The following is a 23,441-nucleotide window of genomic DNA, read 5'->3' as shown; positions in this document are numbered from 1 at the left end:
TTTAACGACTTGCTGTCAGGTACGCTATTTCGGTGGCCAACTTTCCGTGCTGACAGCCCGTCTTGTCCCAAAGTGATAGAGCGATCACGGTCTCAGATAACCGCCGAATCATGTTGACAGACTGAACACTGTACCGTATACGAGCCACATACAGTGGTTCCGCTCTCGAATGGAGACAGATCACACCACTGAACTACAGTAAGGACGCAGATTTACTTTTATCTCCATCGCACACGTGGCTTCCTGAAGTCAAAACGGCCTAAAAAGAAGGAAAGAAACATTATTTAAATTTTACGCAACACATGTTTAACACAGAAGCCTGTAATAGAAATAGGAATCAGACTTTTTTACGAAACTTACTTAGAAAGTGAAATAGTCTCAGTAATGAGGATGAAAATGAGTTGTTTGACTTTGATTCACAAATTTAAAGAAAACAACGTGCAAAGAAAAGAGCAAAACTGAGATTTGCGTCTGCATTCTAACTATTGTTGATCTCCATATTTGAATATATTTTGATGTTTGATGTCTTAAAATGTATGTACAACACATGTTCGCTCTTCACTGCAATAAATAGAATTTACCATGCAAACTTTGTCAGCATATTCCTTATGAATTTCGCTTTGCCCCTCAATAAATGCATTTATGTCCGCAGCTCGTGGTCTTACGGTAGCGTTGTAGCTTCCCGCGCAAGGGGTTCCGGGTTCGATTTCCGACAGGGTCAGGGATTTTCCCTGCCACGAGATAACTGGGTGTTGTTGTGTCGTCTTCATCATCATTCATCCCCATTACGGTCGGAGGAAGGCAATGGCAAACCACCTCCGCTACGACCTTGCCTAGTCGGCGGTGCGGATCTCCCGCATCGTTCCCTACGCTCCTCGGAGTATGGGACATCATCATCATCAAATGCGTATAGTATAATTGCAGTTCCTTAATAAAGACGCTTCACTCCAACTTTTAACAAGACGCTCCTTCACCAGCTCGCTTTCATCGTTGAGACTGGGTGGTGCGACGTGACATTGTGTTGACTTTCCGTTCAACGACAACTTAACGCTATTTGACGGGTCGTTGCTGCTCGTTGAGATACGGTGTGGCTCGGCCTTCAGTTACACAGACGTCTTACCGTTCGTAATATCTGTAAAGTAGACGTAAATAATACTGTATTTTTCAGAGCGATATAATTAGCTGGTAGGTAATAACACTGCTGGCGAAAACGAACAAGTTCGAGTCCTGGTAGGGCATGGATGTGTTAGGAAGTTCCACACCAACGTCCGTCATTATAGAGAGTGAAAGATTCATCCAAAAACATAGTAAGGTCAGAACCGCGTCTGAATGGTTCGAATATTTGTACTGAATTATGTGCTGCGACTCTAGATAGCATTACTGCGAACATGCGCAATTAGCAGAGCAGTCATTTTTTTGCCAGTGAAGTTAATCCGAAACTGGAGGCTCCGTCTGCTTGTGTAGATGTTGACGACACGCAGGTTTTGAGGCCTGTTTGTGAAGCAGGTGGCTCTGACGCAAGGTACACTTGACGAAGAACTCGCGTCTAAGGAAGCCGGGGCAGAGATCGTTAAGTAGACCCTTAGCTGTAGCCAGTATTGTATAGGTTTTTCTCGCATTCGCTTTGCTGCTGCGTGTTGATTCTAGTCTTCCACTGTCACGTTGTCAGTCTTTGGTCAACATTTCTTAATGAAGGCTCTAAACCGTTAGTAAAAGATATATAAAGATTGAATACTAACGGCAAAGCTTACTGTGGTATATAGTGAACAATGCAGTAGCCTCGCTAAAACATCAGGTGATATATAAAATTGTATTTTTACTAATTGAAATGAATATTTTGTGGCACCTAATTAAGCAGTATGTACGTATATCGACGGAACGGTACATTTCACAACTGCAATAGATAAAGATACATTAGTTTTCACTAACTGACGAAACTAACAAGAAGAGGAATTAGTTCTGTTGCTCACAGTGCCCCTCAATACTATCTTCCTGGATTGACAACAGTTGTACGAGAAGAATGATACACATTCACTTCCTATGAAACACATAAAAACCATCATTACGCGCCTCACACGTTGCTGTATGAAACGTGTAGTTCGTTGAGGCAATAAGTGAGGTTACTTTCATTACAAGATACCAAACTGACACAGTAAATCTCGTAAGTTTTATCACATGTAAATTTCTAACATAAATTTGTTGCTTGGAACCTTGCTTTGATGTTTTATTTATTGACTGTCATAAATCATACACGGTGGCTAAGTTACGTCAGTCACGAGGAGATCTAACGGAAAGGCATCCTTGATTTTTTTCATACTTATGGAATTTGAAGATCGGTTTTCTAAAGTAGTACGATGCAATAAAAAATCGCCTTCAAAGATTAAAAGATTTCCGGGCTGTATTGAGTACAAAACATTTGTAGCCTGTTAACGCACTGGACGGTGGCTGTGCGAGTAGTGTGAAAGTATTGTAATAATTTACTTACGGGTTCTAATCTCGCTACGGGGAACTTCATCCACTTTTGTTTGGATTTCATAATTATTAACAAATATATATATAAATTAGCAAATATTGAATCAGAATTTTTAATAAAACTAAGATATTTTATTTTTATCCATTAATCGCATGAAAACGCGAGTATTCGTAATAAATTAAAATCTGGTAAAAATGAGAAACATCAAACAGAAACTAAATTTTTTTTTTATTTCTAAAAACTGAACAGTATTACAGACTGATGTATGCGGGGTGACTCACCATTCCTAGTTCAGGGTTCAACGGACTTTAGAGAGACCTTACTAGATAAAGAACCCAGATCTAGAAATGTACTGCCACGATGTGAAATAAGTTTGAAGATAGGATCACGTTGAAATAACACTCTTCACGGAACGCTCACAGCAGAATCAATGGACTCAGATCCGTGTGTTCTACAGGAGCCCTTGGCATGGGCAATGTTTTGGATACTCGTCACAGGGTTCTCATCTACATATCATAGGACGTCCTCTTCGAAGCCAGGAAGAAAGGCGCGTCCTTGCAGCACGACAGTCAGTCCTCCTAGTTGCGAACGCAGCCGTTTTCGTAATCGTATGAAAATGTTCTATGATGTTGCAATTACGACAGGAACTGCTGTTGTGCATGTACCGTGAATCAAGAGAGTTAAGGGGACCACACCCTGCCTATCTAACCCATGTTAATTTAGGCAAGTATTTGACCCATTTCTGAAAAAACTATTTGATGTAGCACCTTAATATTTTTACTGTATGTTACATGATGCTAATAGAGCCAACTGTAATAAATCTACTTTATCCATTTTATAGTTTTTAAGAATTTTTTTTAAAATTTATTAACAAAAATATTAACTTTTTTCTGCAGAAAATATTTTTTGTGAACCTCCTAATGGAGAAATATTAATGAATGTAGTACCAGAGGTGGCTTTTTATGTTATGCAGAGTCTCTGAAAATTTCATTCATTTATCTACGATAGTTTCTAATATGATGGGACATATGTACTGAAAATTTTAGTTTGCGGGAAATTAACATTAAAGAAAAACTTTTGAAATTTGTTACTTACAGTTAATTAAAACTGTCCCGCTGCGTATGATGGTCCTTCTTCGGCCTCTAGCAGGTCTTCAAGCTTGTTTTTCACCTTCCTGGATGTTTGTCTTGCTTTCTTGGCCATAATACATGCTGAACTGTCTGTATTGGCTAATCCTCATTTTATCGCAATGTTGCAGCCCAGTGACCGTATTTTCACCAGGATTAATTCTCAACTTTTTCAGTACCCAACACTTTCCAGTATTACCACAATTGAATGTAATAACAGCATCATTAACTCCTAGTTTCATTGTGTGCATGCCTACAAATACAGTTATAGGAAGGCGGTTCTAAATTATGCTGTTGAAACATTCATTTGGGTTCTGTGTCTGCCCACGCAGACATTTCGTTAGAAGGTCAGGATGAGCCAAGTCTCAGTACATAAGTTTAATTGCTGCAGTAACAGCATCAGGAAGAGAATGCTGGTGAGAATAAGATTCTCCAGTTTTATTTGCACCACGAATTTTCTCCTAATGGACACAATCCATGACATTGCTTATCATCAATAGAGGACTTATGGAAGAATATGGACCAAACATCTCTCTTCATTGCCTCCAGATTTTCCTTATTTCTGCTAATTGCCTGCCCATAGTATACATGCAAGTGCTTTCTATATCAGTTTTAGTTAACTGACCCTGTCCGGTCAACAATTTTCCATCTTCTAATTGAAAGCGAGTTGTTTACAAACAGCAGAAACAAAAGAATACCAACCATTGCATTCCAAGGATAGCCAACACACTCGGGAGTAAAAAAAATCCCTAACGTGCAATGTAGGGGATATAAAGATCTAAAATATATGCAGAAAAGTGGGTGGCAGAAAAGTGGGAGAGGCCCATAAACACACGTGGTAGGAAAATACTCTTTAATTGCTCGAAAATTTTTTTTTCAGTAAAATCCTTTTCAGAGTACTTAAATAAAACATTAATCTATCGAAATATGATGAAAACCGAAAATCGATTTTTTTCAACCTGAACCACGGTCTGGTCCTCTTTAAAAGTGATCCGATCTTCAAACTTATTTTACATCCGAACGCTACATTTCCGAGCATGGGTTCACTATCAAAACTTTATGTGTTAGGTCCTCTCTACAATCCCTAAAAACCTGTAACAGGAATTGTGAATCACCACGTACATTTTTTAAAAATTTAATAATAAGGAATTTCGCATGTCTGTATCAGATTTTAACTACCAGTAATGAAAATAAAATGATGTTATTTTTATTCAAAAATAATGAATCAATATTTGTTAATTAACATTTTCGTTTGTTAATAAATATGGAATAGGAAGTCGCTACAAGGGAGATTCGAAACACTAATTTTACAGTTACAAGATTCTTACTCTGCGAACCCAGGTGTCGGAGACTGTATTAACATGCTAGAAATGATATATACTTACCAGTGCACAGAAAAATCCTATAAGTATGGAGAAAATCGGAGAAGGCCTCTCCGTGAGGTCGCGTTGTGAGCCACATAACAGTTTATCCTTATTTATGGGAGCCAACGTAATTTATTTCTGAACTAGAAGTTGAAAAGCATGCAGCTAGTCATTTGTGAGGAAAATATCTTATTGAACGTACAATAATATATATTGGAAAGTGATTAAAATTGTTTCTTAGAATTCAAGAGGACTCGAAAGGCCTTTATGCATAGGGAACGTGCGTAACGTTGCAGCCCCGCAGAAAGGACCGCCGTGAGCTGCGTCCATTGCTGATGGGACCATCCGAATGGCCTTCGAAAGAGATCCAGCAGGCGCTGCGGACCGCGCTGTCGGTTCTGGCGTTGATGACGCTGACGCTGCCGGCACAGTCCTGCGGCGCACCGGCAGTGCGCCCTCCACAGATGGACCCACACGCTGCGGCCGTGGTCGCAGACTTTGCACGGCAGCGCTCCTTACACTTTGTCGTGGCATTCACATGCTGGCCAGACGGTAAGAGGTGCTCCTGTCGTTCCGTGTTGCAGAAAATCGAGGCAACTGGCGCCTACGTCATCCCAAAAATAAAGTTACGTTCTAATCTTCAACTCTGTAGTCCTAGAAGAAAGGTTGCGAGAATTTTGTTTTCACGTAGTAAATGTGTGGTGGTTCTGCTCGTCTAGGGCCGGCGGGAGTGGCCGAGCGGTTCTAGGCGCTTCAGTCTGGAACCGCGCGACCGCTACGGTCGCAGGTTCGAATCCTGCCTCGGGCATTGATGTGTGTGATGTCCTTAGGTTAGTTAGGTTTAAGTAGTTCTAAGTTCTAGGGGACTGATGACCTCAGCTGTTAAGTCCCATAGTGCTCAGAGCCATTTGAACCAATTTTTTGCTCGTCTAGGCTTTACACCAAGCACTAATCTTATGAATGAAATTTAATTCTGTCTGTGTCATTCATCTTGGGTGAACCACAGCTTTTAAGGCACCTGATTAAAAATCCCCCGAAAATATACTGTTTCTACCAGCGCAAAATACGTTACTGGGACCCTAGACTGTAAACGTCAATTCTGATTTCTCATATTAAAACATTACGTCACTATATGAAAACTTAAACGTTAGCAATACATGTTTCTCATCAATCCACTCTCACTCATTGAAATCTGGAGTTAATATGCAATTGAACAGTTCATATGTACAGTACATACAAGGGTTGGAACTTTAATAGCGGCACCTATTTATTTACAACTCGTATAAAATAGATACATGTTTCAAAGTTTTACTGATCTTCAGAGTAGTCACCAGCATTGTGTATAGCCCGTTGCCAGCGATGTGGAAGTCGTAGGATACTCTTAGCAGTGCCAGTTGTGTTGACAGTTCGAACGGCGCGGTGTATTGCCCGACGAATTTGTAGCAGTTCTGAAGCGAATGCCGTGAAGTGTTTCCTTCAGTTTAGAAATCGAGTTGAGCTCACGAGGGCTTAAGTCACGGGAGTGCAGTAAGTGGTATAGCAATTAGTAGCCCCGTCAGTCAAACAAATCAGTAACAGCTTGCACTGTACGTGCTTGAGCATTGTCCTGCAAAATGATGGCCAGGTCCTGCAGAAAGTGTCATCACTTTTGTCTCTATACTGTTCATTTTTGGAACACAACCTACGAGCAGCTTTGACATTTAAATACTGATGGTATGTTATGGGGAAGCAAAATATATCAGTTATTTTAGTTTCATTTTTGAAGTCAGTCTTCTGAAAGATATAATATGACAATACCACGTGACCCAATCTATGAGCTCTTACTGCTCGAGCGTATGCATGCCCACTCAAAACTTTATCCAAACTATTTTGAGCAATATTGTAGACAGTAAGTCTCTCAAGTCACTTCCCGCCATTACTTTACTGATGCTCCAAAAGGCCATTACAAGGTGAAGCCCACCTAATCGTAAAATGGCATGTTTTTAACACTGCATTCGCTTCTTACAATAACCATCGTCTTCAGATAAAGTGGCTGATCGAAAATGACAAACCACCACATTTGACCATGTTTCATGCATTTTTTCAATGCTGTTAGAAGAGACGTATCTACTGTGTCCTAAAAAGTTGGAAGATAATTTAAGAATGGGATTCACATTATTTCTGAATGAACCGATTCTTGATGATTTGTCACTTCTTCCATGAATCCATCCCATTCTGACACGTCAGTGAATTTCTTCCACTTCCCATAAAGCCACAGAATATTATATTCGGAGAACGATACCTTCAAGCACTATGGGTTGTTGTAATTCAGATCCTTTATAATAAGACTGTTTAAGGCAACGTCATTTGCTTTTTCATAGGTAATCAGTTGAGGCATACCCACAGCAGACAAAAATTCTGGAAGTTGAATGTTTTCCTTTCCCATCAGTGTTCTTGTCAGACTCCGTAGCTGTGTAGCGAGGAACTGCCGTGATTCCTCCCATGCAGTGGAACGTATTCAATCCATCAATCGTGCGGATATAGAAATCGGCGATATCAAAGATGACCTGGATGAATCCTTCACTGGTTCTGTTAGGAAGCTCAGGTTGTGCAATCGAAGACTTCTCAAATAGGGAAGGTCTCATCATGGAGCAGCGAATTCAATTGCACTAAGAGCGTCGACAATGAGTCTTGATCCGAATCTTTTGCACATGAGTAACACAATTTTTTCTATTTATCAAGAGTTCTTTGTTTGTTTTTGAAAACCAACGACTCAAAGAAATGCAGCAATGATTCACTAATCGCTGATTGGACATATGACGAGAAATCATTAGGTGGGGATATTGTGATGTATCATATACCTGTGTACGGAAGTCCTCAAGAAGTACATATACAGCAGAGCGTGCAATTCTCAGACGCTCTTCTCGTAGATCTGACAGCTTGCTGTGATAGGGACTATCAGACATTATCTTATAGCCTTTACTTTTGAAACACACTATTGTGATCTTTTTATGTCTGTCAACAAACATTACTTCTTCACCGCGCTTCTGAAAGAGGCGGATCTGTATGATCCTTACATCTGTCGCTTAGCCACTGGTGATTTGGTTCTTTAACTCCTGCAGCGTACACTGGCACTCTTCTGATTGTTCGATGTAGGAGGAAATCATATCCACTGCTTCACATATCTGTATGGATCCAGGACTTATTTCTTTTCCTCCACCCCTGACTGGCTGGAAAAAATCTCTCTGATAAAACCTACAATATTAACATCTTTAGCACAAAGGTTCTCATCACAGATACGTTGCAAGACTTCAAGAGCCCAGTCCTCGCCTTTCAGTTACCCCAATAACAGTATCTCTTAATTCTAGTATCATCGCTTTAGGAACAATGTTTAGCTTTGCATAGGAAAGTCTGCTAAGTTTCTCCCAATTATCATCAACTTCCACGCCACAGTAAAAAGTAGTATTTATTAAAATCAAATACTTTCTTGTACTAACGAAGATTCTCCGTTAACTGTGCCGGGCCTTTTGTCTAAGACGATCTGATCAGTTTTGATTTATTGTACTTCTCGTGGCAGGAACTGTGCACATCATCTTCAGACAGACCAGTTAATAACTTACCGTGTGTTGCGATTTCTTTATCCTTACGGGACTGTAGTAGCGTTTCTAGTCCTTTCTGTTTCACTGTAACCACATTATCGTTTGTCAAGTTGCCATCGTATATAAAACACACATCTGTACAATCTGGAACACTCATTTTAAATGCACTGACTGCACAACGAAAGTAAACTCAAACGAGGAAACGAGAATTTTGCAAGACACAGGAGTTTTAAGCGCGTCCCTCGCACAACACAGGAAGACTGAGCGTGGCTAACAATGGAAAGAATAACAAAGGAATGGAGGGGATGGTAGCCTCGGCTGCTAACTACATATCAATCGAAGGAGATGTATAGATACCTCCACACCCGAAGATTGGATAGATTTACGTCTTCCTATTGGAAATTTCATTTCGTTGAATAACTTTGACTTACAACAACAACAAAATGGAATTACTCTGGATTTCAAGTGTATGAAAGTTTAATAATGCCTAAAACTGAAAACCTAGATGGTTTTGTAGCATGAAATTTCATCCCCCAAAACTTTGATAACTTGATATTGGAATAGCCGTTTTTGAATTGCAGGAGTTGGAAGCGACTTTTTAGCCAAGTTCGTAAAAATGACCGAACTTTTGCAACTGATTGCGGCCAAACGGCTGTTCCGATTTTGACATTCAAGTAGGTCATTCGATGCAAAATTTAATGCTCCTTCATTCTGGTGATGCCAACGTTTTCATTAGGACGTATAATTTCTGCGTAACAGGCGAAAATCTGAAAAATAGTGTTAAAATTTGGTGGTTTTTTGCCACAAAAAATTGCCCCGAGGGTTTTGAAGGTCGAAAACTTGGATTCTATATATTCTCCACTATACACACAAGATAGAAAAAATAAACCTACCTCATTTTTTGCAAGCAGAGGGTCTTTTTTGCTACGCTGTTATTGAGTACAACATAGTGAACATTTTTCAACAAAAATGCTTGTTGCCAGTAAATCTGTACTACCATACAAAAACAAGTCGTTGTTTAACGTTGTAACCAATAACCTCGAAAAATTCTTGACTGATCTGCTTCAAATTTTTTACACGATTAATATAAGTTTGGACCGACATTAATGTATATGGTATATAAATACATTATAAGATGTAAAGAGGAAACGTTAGAAAATATCTCGAACTTTTCTTGATTGATATACTTGGAATTTTTCCATGATACTCTAATAATTACTCGGATGGACATATGCTAAATAATGTTTTAAGCAACACTGTACACGATTTATTTTAAAATGACCGTGAGAAAGAACGTTCTATGATATACTGTGCTATTTTCTTTCTCGCAGTCAGTTTGAACTACAGTAGCAGTGCATTTAAAGCATTAGACAAACTTCATCCCATAGATATTCTTCTCCTCGTACATAATTTTAAATAAAAATTGTATACACAGCGATGTGCTATTTTGTTTTCATTCTCGCAGTCGGTTCAACAGACACAGGCTTGTAGAATACTACATAAAGAGACTCGCTGTCGTGAGGCACTCCCCGCTGGCACCACCCTTAGGAGAATGCCATAATAAGAGCTACTTCACGGAAACGCCCATTATTCAGCTCGACAGTGACGTTGCCCAAATTGCTCCACTTTGTATAATTTTGTTATGACGCGGCAATTCAATGGTAAGGTAATTACTTTTTATCCGTGGCACTTAGGGAATCTTTATATGTAAATTGAAGGGGGTCATTACTGTCATTTGTAGCGGGACGTTACGCGGAATCAGCGGCCACGAGTGAAAATGTGTACCGGACCGGGATTCGAATCCGGGGTCTCCTGCTTACTAGGAGGGTGCGGTAACCACTGCGCCATCCGGGGCACAGCGTAATCGCAACTGCGTGAACCATCCCGGCCCGCCTCACGGCCGATCCACACTCCCCCCGAGCAGCACCTGTCCGTAGTTCCTGTCCATTTTACTCGCGTTCGCTACACTGAGATTCTCACAGGAGGTCGGACGTTTTTGCGCCTCCGCGCTGAAGAAGGTGGATCCATTGCCCAGTTAGGTATATCAATTCTATGAATGCAACAAATCCGAAAGATGAGACACCATGCGATCATGTAAGTGAGGGAATCATTTTGCGTCAGGTGGTGTGTCAGCGATGCACGCCTGGGGGTGGCGCGGACTGCGCGCCTCTGTCCACGAACCCTGGGATCTGCGCGTAGACCTGGGCAGGCTGCTGGACACCCGCCGCGGCGCCGTCGCCGTGTTCGCTGCCCTCTCCTGTCCTGGCGCGCTCCACGTCTTCCGTAAGGTACGCTACCAGCAATACCTACTCCAACACTTGTACAATGCTGGTTATTACAAGTGCAACACGAAGAAGTAGCTGTGCAAGCATACTACGGGGTGCTCAAAAAGTCTCTCCGCACTGCCGGATGATTGTTAGCCGCGCGTGCCGCATGGATTGTACGCCTGCCTGGGTTACTTCCCTTCAAGTGGACTCTCCCAACATTCCACTGTTTCGTTCATCTCAGCCAGCGTCAGTAGTATCGTTGGTGTGTGTCGTTACGCGTTGAAGTGAGCGTTTAAGTTTTAGATCCTTTGTTCATTTGTTTCGTTTTTGTCACTGTTAAAATGATAACCATTGAACAACGTGTGTTTTTAGTCGACCAGCTGTTCAAAGCTGACGGTAAATACACAGTTTCAGTTCGTCAAACATTTAATTCAGTTTTCCCGGAGACAACACTCCCACCTCACAATACTGTGCGAGACTTGATTAAAAAATTTCGAAGTACGGGTTCAGTGACAGATGCACCGAGAAGTGGTCGTCGTACCGTTTTGTCTAAGGATAAACTACTCGAAATTATCGATAAAATGTTCATGTGTTCGAACAAGTCAGTAGCAAAGCTCGCCCAGGAAATCGATGTTAGTGTCGGAACGGCCCGGCCCACACAGCTGTACGGAAAAAATTAGAACTTTTCCGATACAAAGTGATAGTCGTGCAAGAACTGAAAAACACTGATCATGGAAAGAGACTGCACGGTTCAAAATTTTCGTTCAACAAAATGGAAGGGATATTCTTAATGAAACCTTTTTCACTGATGAAGGCGTGGTTTCATTTATCCGGGTACATGAACTCGCAAAATTCTCGTGTGCGGAGTACTGCAAATCCATTGCGTATTCATGAGGAACCACTTCATTCTCTGAAAATAGGAGTTTGGATTGCAATTTCTAGACGTCCGATTGTGGGTCCCACATTTTTCAACGAAACAATAAAAGCACAACGATACTGCAGTGATATTCTGTACCCATTCATAGGAGAACTTGTGTTAAGCGAAATACTGAACGGTTATTTTCAACAAGATGGTGCAACCGCGCATACAGTTCGCCTTTCCATGTCACTGCTTGCTGATGTTTTTGGTGACCGCATGATTTCACAGGGACTTTGACCTCCACGATCGCCTGACCTAACACCACCTCAATTTTTCTTCTGGGGTGCAGCGAAAGCAACTGTCTATAAAAACCGTCCAAAATCCATCGATGAATTGAAAACTGCAATATCCACTTTCACTACTCCTATTAAGAAGAAATGTTACAGCTTGTATTTGGAAACATGATTAGACAAACTGAATTGTGTATTCAACAACAAGGGGGACACTGTCAATATTTAATATGAAATTTTGTAAGTAAAAATGAACATTCAAGAAATTAATAACTTGTTTTCCACTGAGTTTCATTTCGGTATATTCACTGCGGCATATCGCACGCGCGGCTAACAATCATACGGCACTGCGGAGAGACTTTTTGAACGCCCCGTATCTCCCTATCTGTATTAGGCTTTGTACATCGTAAGATTAAACCTGATGTAAACATTACACCAAGCATTCTTCCACGAGTGCTGGAATCTCATTGGATTTCTTTTTACATGGAGCGGAAGCCATGCTCTCTCGAGTAAAGTCGATCACCATAATAAGGATACGTTTTATGCTGTGCGTTTCGCTCACGTCGAGTGAGCGATAATACGGTACACCTTTACCGACGCACTTATCTTTGACAGCACTGGCCAGCCATTTGGTCCAACGATCCTGCAGTGATGTGAGCACTTACAGTTGAGTCGTAAAGAGGGACGCGCAGAGCAGCAGTACAGCTTCGAATGACGTTTAATATTTAAAGAGAATGAAATAATATTCGGCTAAACTACAGCAATACCGCACGCTTCTTAGGGGACCAGATGGAAAGCGTAATATGCTGTCGTTCACACATAACACAATATGAAAATAGGAAGAGTGATGAAAATTCCTAACCTTAACACATGGTCATTTTTCTGAGCGAGCTACGTGTTACACAAAAGCTTTTCGCAGAGACTTCACCGCATAGTTCCAATATTGAAGCCACATAAAGTATTATTTATGGCTTCAAATGGCTCTGAGCACTATGGGACTCAACATCTTAGGTCATAAGTCCCCTAGAACTTAGAACTACTTAAACCTAACTAACCTAAGGACATCACACACACCCATGCCCGAGGCAGGATTCGAACCTGCGACCGTAGCAGTCGCGCGGTTCCGGACTGCGCGCCTAGAACCGCGAGACCACCGCGGCCGGCTATTATTTATAGTCCGTCTTCTGGTAACCTCTGAACTCCTTCCATATGCAAACCCGGGAAATACGTTTATGTACTGGAACTGCCATCTGATACGTTGATAACAAGTCGAACGACAGTAGAATCCACGGAGCCATCCTTGCGCTGCGTTTTCTCCTTCCATGCTGTGCCGTTCTGTAGCCGCATGCGTTCGACAGTGACGTGTGACAGAGCTTCCTGCATTAGTTCCAGTACGTCTGGCAGCTCAAATGTCTTTTTATTTCTCGCGACAAATCCCATAACTTGGCTTCAGTTCATTTCTCTTGGTCTCTGCCTCGTGATGACTGGGTGTTGTGTGCTGTCCTTAGGTTAGTTAGATTTAAGTAGTTCTGAGTTCTAGGGGACTGATGACCATAGATGTTAAGTCCCATAGTGCTCGGAGCCATTTGAACCATTTCTCTTGGGCTCATATTGAAATGATATGGTGGCATCTGTAAAAATGCAGCATTCCTATGACGTAATCGATGCTGTGAAAATGGTTGTTTTTCTGTTTCCTACGATGCATATCACTCTGGCTCCTGTCAGACCACATCTGTGGTCTAAAACAATGGACATAGTCCAAACAAAAAGTATCTGTTTTTTTCAATTTTGTCCTAAAAATTTAATTTGAAATCTTTTTTTAAAATTTAAACAACCTTCATCAACAATATTTTATAAAATATCGATAATTAAGAATTTATATTTCCGATGAAAAATGGAATTTTGTGTGCAATATTTAATCGAAGGAAAAAAAAGGTATCAAAGCGATGGACTGAAACAGATAACCATTCTACAAAGCTCCCGATTCAGCTATCCATCCACTTTATAAGCAATCCCTTACCTGTAGTAAATACAGTTCCTTGGAAAACTTAAAAACCGATTTTTTCTGTGAACTTTTGAAAAACATCAAGAACAACGTCTACATGTTACTTTATAGCGAAGTTCCGCGCGCACATATCACTACGGAGCAGAAAGCAGCGTCAACCATTTTCACACTGCGTATTAACAGCGCGACAATGAGAGCGCACAGTACAGAGACTGTGACCGTGCACGATTTTTGAAAGAAAAACTTCATAGCTAAAGCATGATTAAGAAAAACGTTGATGGCTCTTAATACATTAGAATATCTTAAAGTGTCACTTACTGTAATGTAGTAACAAGATATATGAGACGTAAGTAACAGCGTAACAACATCAGTGTAAGTGTGCTACGGCTGAGAATTTGTCATCGTGTTTGTGTTTGTTTACGTCAGGTTCATTCTTATGATGAATAACGTATAGTTGACCACAATATTATTGCACCTGAGTGTGAGGGTACTTCAGTCGGCTTACGGAGAGTTTTTGTCCTGATACTTCACAACACGTTGAACCACTTGTTGCTACATACACAGCTGTCTCTGCGATGCGTACTCCTTTGTTACAACTGTATTTGTTTACTGTAACGTCACTGCGTGTTTCCGGGAGCATTGGTGATAATTTTAAAAATATAGCGAATCCGTTATATCGATATTTAAAGGAATATCATTATCGACCATCGATGAATCTAAAAAATATCCAAATATCGATATATTAGCGGAGAAAATTTCGACGTATCGGCCTACAAGAATATCTGCTGCACATTGTCAATATAGAGTTGCATATTCAAGTATTGATTTATTATTAGATATTCTGTACATCAACAAGCTAGCAGTGTGCCTGTCCCCTTCAGATCAAGAACTGCATGTTAACACTTGGCGATAACCACTTTGCTAACAATGGTAACTGCATGTAAATGGTACAATATAAGGTGTTCGATGGATTCGTCGTTCGGTTTCGTCATTGTCGGATTTATCCGGAACGCTTCATGTCTACATACATTTTTTTTTCATTTCTGCTAATGGCAGAGACCTAGCAACTGTAGTGTCAAAATTGAGTGGTGAAGTTAAGCCTTGCAGTTTCTGTTGGTAGCGCCGATTACGTCAGCATTTCCCCTCCGCCCACCGAAAAGACCAATCTTGTCATTTAGATTTTTTTCATCATTTTCAGCAACTGTTTTTGGAGAATGTCGTTGTGAAGAAATAGCACACTAGCTGCGTTATAAACTATCTTTTAACGCAACTGGTGTGCTATATCTTCATATCCGGTATCTTGTTATTCCATTCACACCGCTACCCCAGTGTAATCGCCGCCTAGAGTTGCTTCACACAGTCAAAGAGAAAGAGTGGATGCGATGAAAGTTAAAAAAGTTTAAGACACATTCACACAATGAAAGTAAAATAATGTTCTATTATAATTTCAAAAGAACAACTTCAAATATTTACCGAAAATTGCGAAAAGATATATCGACATTTTATCAACAACCCTAGTTTCCAGTAACAGCCATGGGAGGCAAGTGCAATAATATCGTGGTTGGGTGGTATTCGTAATTATATTAAGCAAAGTCTGTGACGGCGTATTAAGACAATATATTAAAGAATTAACAGGCATAGTCGCCTGTGCTGCGCGGTCCAGATATCGAACTTGTAGCTCGTTGGGAGTCTATATCATGCAGAGACCGTGTACAGCAGGTTCGAGCACGGCTTTAGAGCTCCTTATTGTTCCGTTCCGGCTTACTGAAATCCCTTATACAAGATTAATAGAATAAAAAGCGGGAGAATTCAAGTTACCGTACTATCAGTTTCATAAGTCCGGCTTTTATTATAATCTTCTCAATATTCCAAATATTGCTTGTTACAGCACGTAATATAGACAGATAATGATTCTTCTCGATAATTAAGATTTCATTAAACATCTATCTTTTCTAGAGTCATTACTCTCTCTAATAACACAATCGGAGCAATACCACCTAGAGTGACGCTATCTCTCCAGGCGGTGAGAAAGCAGACATTCACATGTGTCGTAAGGATAAAACATGACTTAATTATTTTTCGACATATTTAACGAAATAATTGTTATATTTTCCGTTCCATACAGTACTAAATTACTAAGGGTCATAAATTATTGCGAAATAAATCAAAAAAACAGCCGAATTTCACTGATTCAATGACATAAGCTATAACTTATTCACGAAGAAATACTTTCGAGTATGTGTAGAATTGCAGCTTACTTCACTGACAGTAAGAGAATATAAATACATGTTTCATGCACTGAAAACGTGTATTTCTGTTCTTATTACGATAACCACTTTAATTGGCACGTACATTTTTTTATGGAGTCTAATCATACGCCAAGTCTTACACATCATTAGACTTTCTGATACACGAATAGTTTTGTAAATGTAATTACTTTTGCTTCAAAAGCGAATGCCTTTTAAGATTCTTGTCGTTTGTGTCTCAGAGGTAGTGACATAGTAAAATTGTTTTCTTCTCTGTTGGGGGAACAGTTTTATTGCTTTTAACGTTTTATTATGACATCTATGCCGTTTTCTCTTCAGCTCCAGGTATAATGTAGGTATTCCATCCCACACACGTTTCTTACGTCCGTCATTCAGTGGTTTGGTGAAAATGTAGCGAACAAAACTTCGCATTTTTGGGGAGATACACGACGTCTTTCCTGTCTCCTGGTGTTTCCTAGGAATTTTTTTGTTATTAAAAGGAAAAGACATTCTTCAGTAAATAACTGTACGTTACAAGAGAATCGTAAATAAACTGTTTTTTAATGTACCGTCTCATACCTCCCAGGGTCCTTAGAAAACTGAAGAATGACAAATGTGCTGCCATTTTTCAATTATTGTCAATTTTTATGGCACTTCATACGCTCCTTATTGTGAAAACGATGTTAAAAATCAATATAAACGACAGTATTTGCACTCATCCGAAATCGTACTCAGAGGTGATACCTGCTGGCCGTTTGGGGCGCCACTGTCGCTGTGGGTAACAAATACAGGACGGATTGTTGCGACTGGTAACACTTCTCTACAAAGTTAATTAGACACAATGAACAAGGAGTAAACGCATAGCGCATGGAACGCGTATCAAAGCTACATCGTAGTCGCATTGGACCTTTGGTATAAACAGTAGTATGTTTAAAAATACTGTAATACAGGTGTAGTCATTTTTCACGCTCAAGGTCAGTGTCATACCAGTTCATAAATGTTATACTACACAACAAACTTAGCACTTCCATGAAATGTATTGCTTGCTTGCATGAACAAATAATTGTCAGTTCAGCGCTACCGCACAAAGTAGGTAGGAGTGCAGTTACCTTCATTCGGTATACAGGGGTAGAGTACATAATGGGTTTCTTATTCAGAAATCACATTCGAATATGGGGAGAAGAGCGTGTTACGCTCCTTGTAAAGAGAAATGTGTACGATCATGTGTTGGTTGGGATCTCATGGCTGTCACGTGACTATGGGATCAACGGATTATAGAGGGCCATACTCAACGCCAGACAGTACACTGAGGTGACAAATGCCATGGGGCAGTGATATCACAGATACAGGTGGCGCTGGTATCGCGTACACAAGGTATAAAAGGGCAGCGCACTGGCGGAGCTCAGGTGATTAATGTGAAAAGGTTTCCGACGTTATTATGACCGAATGATGAGTATTAACAGACTTTTAACGCGGAATGGTACTTGGAACAGACGCGTGGGACATTCTATTTAAAAAATCATTAGAGAATTCAATATTCCGAGATTCATAACTTAAAGAGTGTGCCGAGAAAACCAAATTTCGCGCATTACCTCTCACCAAGGAAAACTCTGTGGCCGACGGCCTTCATTTAAGGACAGAGAGTAGCGGCATTTGCCTAGTGTTGTCAGTGCTAAAAGACAATGCGTGTTATTACCGCAGAAATGAATGTGAGATGAACGACGAACACGTCCAGTACGACAGTGGGGTGAAATCTGGCGTTATTGGGCTACGGCAGCAGACGACCGACGCGAGTGCCTTTGCTAACAGCACGAATCCCTTGCAGCTCTCTCCTGGGCTCGTGACCATATCGCTTGGACGCTAGACGACTGAAAAACTGCGGTCTTATCAGTTGAGTCCTGAGCTGATGGTAGAGTGTGGCACAGACCCCACGAAACCCTGGACCCAAGTTGCTAGGAAGGCGCTTTAGAACCTGCTGGTGGCTCCATAATGGTACGGGCTATGTTTTTGTGGATTGGACTGGGTTCTCTGGTCGAACTGAGCCGATAATTGACTGGAAATTGTTATGCTCAGCTACTTGGAGGCCATTTGCAGTTGAAAAAACCATGGAATTTTTATGAATGACATTGCGCCACGTTTCCGTGACAGAATTGTTTGCGCTTGGTTTCAAGAACATTCTGGACAATTCGAGGGAATGATTTGGCCACCTCGATCGCAGGCCACTCTTTCGCAACTGCGGATGGCTGTAGAGCTAGTATGGCTCAATATTTATCCAGGGGACTTCCAATGACTTACTGAGTCCATGCAACGTCGAGTCGCTGCACTGTGCCGAGCAAAAGGAGGTCCGACGCGATATTAGGAGTCCTATGACTCTCGCCACCTCAGTGTGTGTCAACGCTCCACGCGACAAGCGACCGGTAGGTAGGTAGTTAGTGTTTAACGTCCCGTCGACAACGAGGTCATTAGAGACGGAGCGCAAGCTCGGGTTAGGGAAGGATTGGGAAGGAAATCGGCCGTGCCCTTTCAGAGGAACCATCCCGGCATTTGCCTGAAACGACTTAGGGAAATCACGGAAAACCTAAATCAGGATGGTTGGAGACGGGATTGAACCGTCGTCCTCCCGAACGCGAGTCCAGTGTGCTAATCACTGCGCCACCTCGCTCGGTACAAGCGACCGGGACAGTCATATAATTTGTTCCATCGTACAGCCACGTCACACAGCTCGAGTCGGGACCTTTTTTTTTTTTTTTTTTAGCGGCTTCCCTTGACACGACAGCAGAGAGAGGCCCGTCAAAAATGATGTATCCAACAACAACACTAGAGACAGGAGTGGCTGCACGGCCTAATCTCAGCCGAGTCCTGGTTCTCGTGTAGCGTCGCGATGGACGTATCCGTGTGTAGATGCACAGAGGAGAGCAAACATTGCCATATTGTATTCGTCATTGGCATACTGCCAAGCACCTGGCATGGTGGTATGGGGTGCTATTGAGTAGACAACACGATCATCTCTGGTTTGAATAAATGATAGTTTCGACAGCAGGTATTGCGTTTCTGACGTGTAAAGTCCGGTGCTTGGCCCTTTCTTTCTTGTTACCGTGAAGTTGCCCTTCGACAAGATGATACAAGACGTCATGCGTCGCATTCTGTCCAGACTACCTCGATACAGAGCGTGTTTGACTGTTGTCCTGGCCAAAACGTTCTCCAGATGCCTCACCCCGTGAAAACATCGGGCACACAACCTGTCGCCAGCTACTACAATTGGAGTGTTATCATGCTAAAGGGGCTATGTGACAAAATGTAATTTCTTTGTAATTCAGAACACATTTCATGCATATAATATGAAAGTAAATATGCGCTAACTACACACTGACATTTTCTCATTGACTTTAGGAAACCAAATTATCACTTGGCATGATTCAAAAATAAAAAAAAATAATCATTGACTTTCCTAAATAAATTTGCACTGAAATGCTAAACAGGATAAGCCCACTAAACAAGTTCTATAATATTTCCATCTCTACTAATCATTTTACTATTCGATCTTACCACAATTCACTGTAAAGCTGTTTGTGCAGCTCGAGTAGGTATTCCATCATATTTTTGAATCTTATTTCTTCTCTGAAGACAATCCTTTTGCGCCAGGACTAAATATGGTTGTTTCGAAATGAATTGAATATAAGTAAAACTGCATGTCATTCGAAAACACTGCAATCGAACTAACGAAGATCACCTACGATCAACTTTATACGTCTGGGGGCTGTTACGACAACTCCAACGTATAACAATGGTTTGCTCGCTGCAGATAGCTCAAATGTTACTGTAGATTAATGGAGCAGCGCCAATCAATTTCGTTAACCAAAATTCTGCTAACAATAGACGTGGGAGTAAGTTAATTATGAAAAAAGACATTGAACGACGACGTTTTTCACATTCAATATTAATATGTTGGTGGCTTTTTCTATCTGGTTCCATATGGTCCCTAACTACATCCCAAGTGTGACCGTTCAATACGTCTTAGAGTATATTCAGCCAGCAACGAACTAACGATTACTACACAGTCATCTCGTTATTTACATTCGTCCTATAAATTGTAGCGAAAGATCTTTAAAAGTGGTTACATGTTTACGATTTCATGAAGTGTTGCCATAATAATCGGTCTATAAATGGTTCAAATGGCTCTGAGCACTATGGGACTTAACTTCTGAGGTCATCAGTCCCCCCAGAAATTGGAACTACTTAACCTAACTAGCCTAAGGGCATCACACACATCCATGCCCGAGGCAGGATTCGAACCTGCGACCGTAGCGGTAGCGCGGATCCAGACTGAAGCGCCTAGAACCGCTCGGCCACTAGGGTCGGCAATCGGTCTACACATACCGCTAACATTGGCCATGGGAATAACATATCTAAAGCCGTAAACTCGTTTCCTTTGTAAGATGCAGAAATTTCGAGCAAGTTTTAGACGTAACATGCATTTAAGAGTTCCTTTCACGACTCGCAAGTGTCACCTAACTTGCGCACATTCACACTATTCACGTATGAATACTGAAACAAACTCAAGACAGTTTATTATTACTGCTGCATGTAAAGTAACTGCGGTGTTAAAAGCTCAAGTGAAATTACAATTCTGTTAGCACCAGTAAAATGGATGGTGGCGTAAACAACAACAAACGTGTCCCTAACAGGAGAGACAAAGCCACGAAGAAGAGGGACTAGACAGGCCGTAAATGAGAATAGCAGTGCAAAATAAAATTCTACAAGTCCGTCAAATTACCTAGCACATCCTATCAATCATCGGCTGACAGTCAGAAGCTCAGTAGAAAGTATATCTCAGTAAAATTGCTAGGATGAGTAAAGCGTGCAGGAAAATAGTTCCAAAAAATGGTAGTTTTTGTAAAACGAAGTTTGAGAAGATCCATTGCAGAGGCCGATATATACTATCCGTTTTACATCACTGGCTATGAAGCAAGGCTGTCAGAATAAGGCAAAGTTTAGCATGTAAGACAGTCAGTTATCTAAAAAAAATGTCTGCCCTTATCTCGGTTGAGTATAACAACATTGGTGACTGGCGATACCTTCACTCTGTACTCTGGGCTAATTATCAACTTATAATCCAGAGTGTGAGGACAGACTTTAATTGATAATGTATACGCGCTATATCAACATTTGAGTCACTAAAACCAAAGATTGATAATCTTAAAAAAAACGATTCATGTCTATCAAATTGTCATTAAGATACGAAGCATTTGTCACATTTACCATATGCCAAGTGTGACGTTACGTAAGAGGAAGATACAGAGATATACTAAGGATAACATCTATCAGAGGCTATACAGCGGGTAACCTCAAAGGGAAAGTGATGAAAGAGACCTAAATCAAAGGCAGTTCTGCTGTATCTTAAGGAATAAAGGTTTTTTGCAAACGTAAGTATAAGTGAAGTTCCTCACTTTTCAGCAGAGAAGATAAAACAAACTATTCTACAAGCAGAGAACAATATTTGCTATAAGTTACAGGAAGAAGACGTAAAAATCCAAATTAAATTGAGGAACATGTATTTTGAATGCTGGTGACAACGATTCTCATACAAATCCTGGCCTAGAATCCCCAGGAAAAAGAGGTTTAGCAATACGAGAACCTAAAGACTGAAAGTTACACGGATCACGCTGCTACATAAGAAAGGAAATAGACATAATCAACTGAATGACAGATACGTATCACATACGCAGATTTGCATTAGGACTTTTGAACATTTACCTTGTTCGAACATTTGAAAATGAACCCATCCGGGTAAGTTCGACCGCCAAGTGGAAGGCTTGTTTCAGTCGACGCCACATTGGGCGACTTGCGTGCCAGCGTTGAGGATGAAGTGATGATGACAGCACAACGCCCATTCCACGAACGGCGAAAATCTCCAACCCGGTCGGGAATCGACCCCGGGCCCGCTTGCATGGAAAGCGAGCACGTTACCACCCAGCTAAGCAGGCGGACTTCAAACGTTACGAATTACCTCGACGAAAGCGAACTCTTGGCACATAATAAACGTCCAGAAAATATCATTGTTGTGAGATATAGCTATTTCATTAGTCACACCAGGTAACGAGTGCTATCGACAAGAGATCTCAAATTGATTCCAGTTTATAGATTTCCAGAATGCTTTTGACCCGGTTGCCCTTAGGCGGGTTCTAATCAAACTGCGCGTCTATGAAATACTGCCTCAGCTGTACGGCTGGATTCGTGACTCCTGTCAGAAAGGTCACAGGTAGTAGTAAATGGCGGAAAGTCAGACAGTAAAACAGAAACGATATCTGTCTTTCCCCAAGGAAGTATTTAGGCGATCTACTCTTCCCAATCTATATAAACAATTAAGAGGGGAATATGAGGAGCCCTCTTAGATTGTCTACGGATGATACTATCGTTTACTGTCTAGGAAAGTCGTCTGAAGATCAGAGCCGATTGCGACACAATTTAGACAAGATATGTGTATGGTGCGAAAAGCGGCAGTTGACTCTGAACAAGAAAAACTCTGAGTTCATTCACTTGATTTGCTACATGGAATTCTCTAAATTTCTACTACACAATAATACAATATATCAAACAAATGTAAAGGCTTGCATTTGTTTTTCTTTTTTTTGGCAGAACATTTAGTAGATGCAACGGATCAGATTACACAACGCTCGTCCGTCCTCTTCTAGACTATTACTCAGCAATATGGGATCCTTAACAGATAGGATTGATGGAAGTCATCGAAGAAATTCAAAGAACGGCAGCTCGTTTTGTTATATCGCCAAATAGGGTATAGAGTGTCACGGATATGATACGCAAGTTGGAGTGGCAATCGTTAAAACAAAGGCGCTTCTCGTTCTTTTTTAACGAAATTTCAATCACCAAATTTATCCACCAAATGCGAAAACATTTTGTTGACGCTCCCCTACGTAGGGAGAAATGATTATCGTAAGAAATAAGAGAAATCAGAGTTCGCGCTGAAAGGTTTAAGTGTTAGTTTTTGCCGCACGCTGTTCGAGAGTGGAACGGTAGAGAAATAGTGTGGAGATGGCTTGATGAACTTCTGTCAAACACTGTAGTGTGAATTTTAGTAGGTGTAGAGGTGTAGGTAAAGTGCGAAAACGGGAATAGGATGTTGAAATCTGAATGTGTGAAGTTGTTTACTAGTGACATGCCAGGGGTGTTCACTATGTGTTTACCATAACGGAAAAGCATGTCGTAGCAGAGGA

General features: G+C 41.0%; 1 protein-coding gene across 1 annotated transcript in view; it reads left to right on the top strand.

Moving 5' to 3' along the window:
* Positions 1-5,371: 5,371 nt before the first annotated feature.
* Positions 5,372-23,441, top strand: part of LOC124775787 — a 154,302-nt gene continuing 136,232 nt past the window's right edge. The window contains exons 1-2 of the mRNA XM_047250618.1: positions 5,372-5,516; positions 10,664-10,830. Of these exons, the coding sequence (XP_047106574.1) occupies positions 5,372-5,516; positions 10,664-10,830 (312 nt within the window). The remainder of the gene's footprint in view (positions 5,517-10,663; positions 10,831-23,441) is intronic.

The sequence above is a fragment of the Schistocerca piceifrons genome, chromosome 2, assembly GCF_021461385.2.
Source record: "Schistocerca piceifrons isolate TAMUIC-IGC-003096 chromosome 2, iqSchPice1.1, whole genome shotgun sequence".
Taxonomy (NCBI): domain Eukaryota; kingdom Metazoa; phylum Arthropoda; class Insecta; order Orthoptera; family Acrididae; genus Schistocerca; species Schistocerca piceifrons.
The sequence above is the reverse complement of the archived record's forward strand: the minus strand, read 5'-3'. Positions and strand labels throughout refer to the sequence as shown.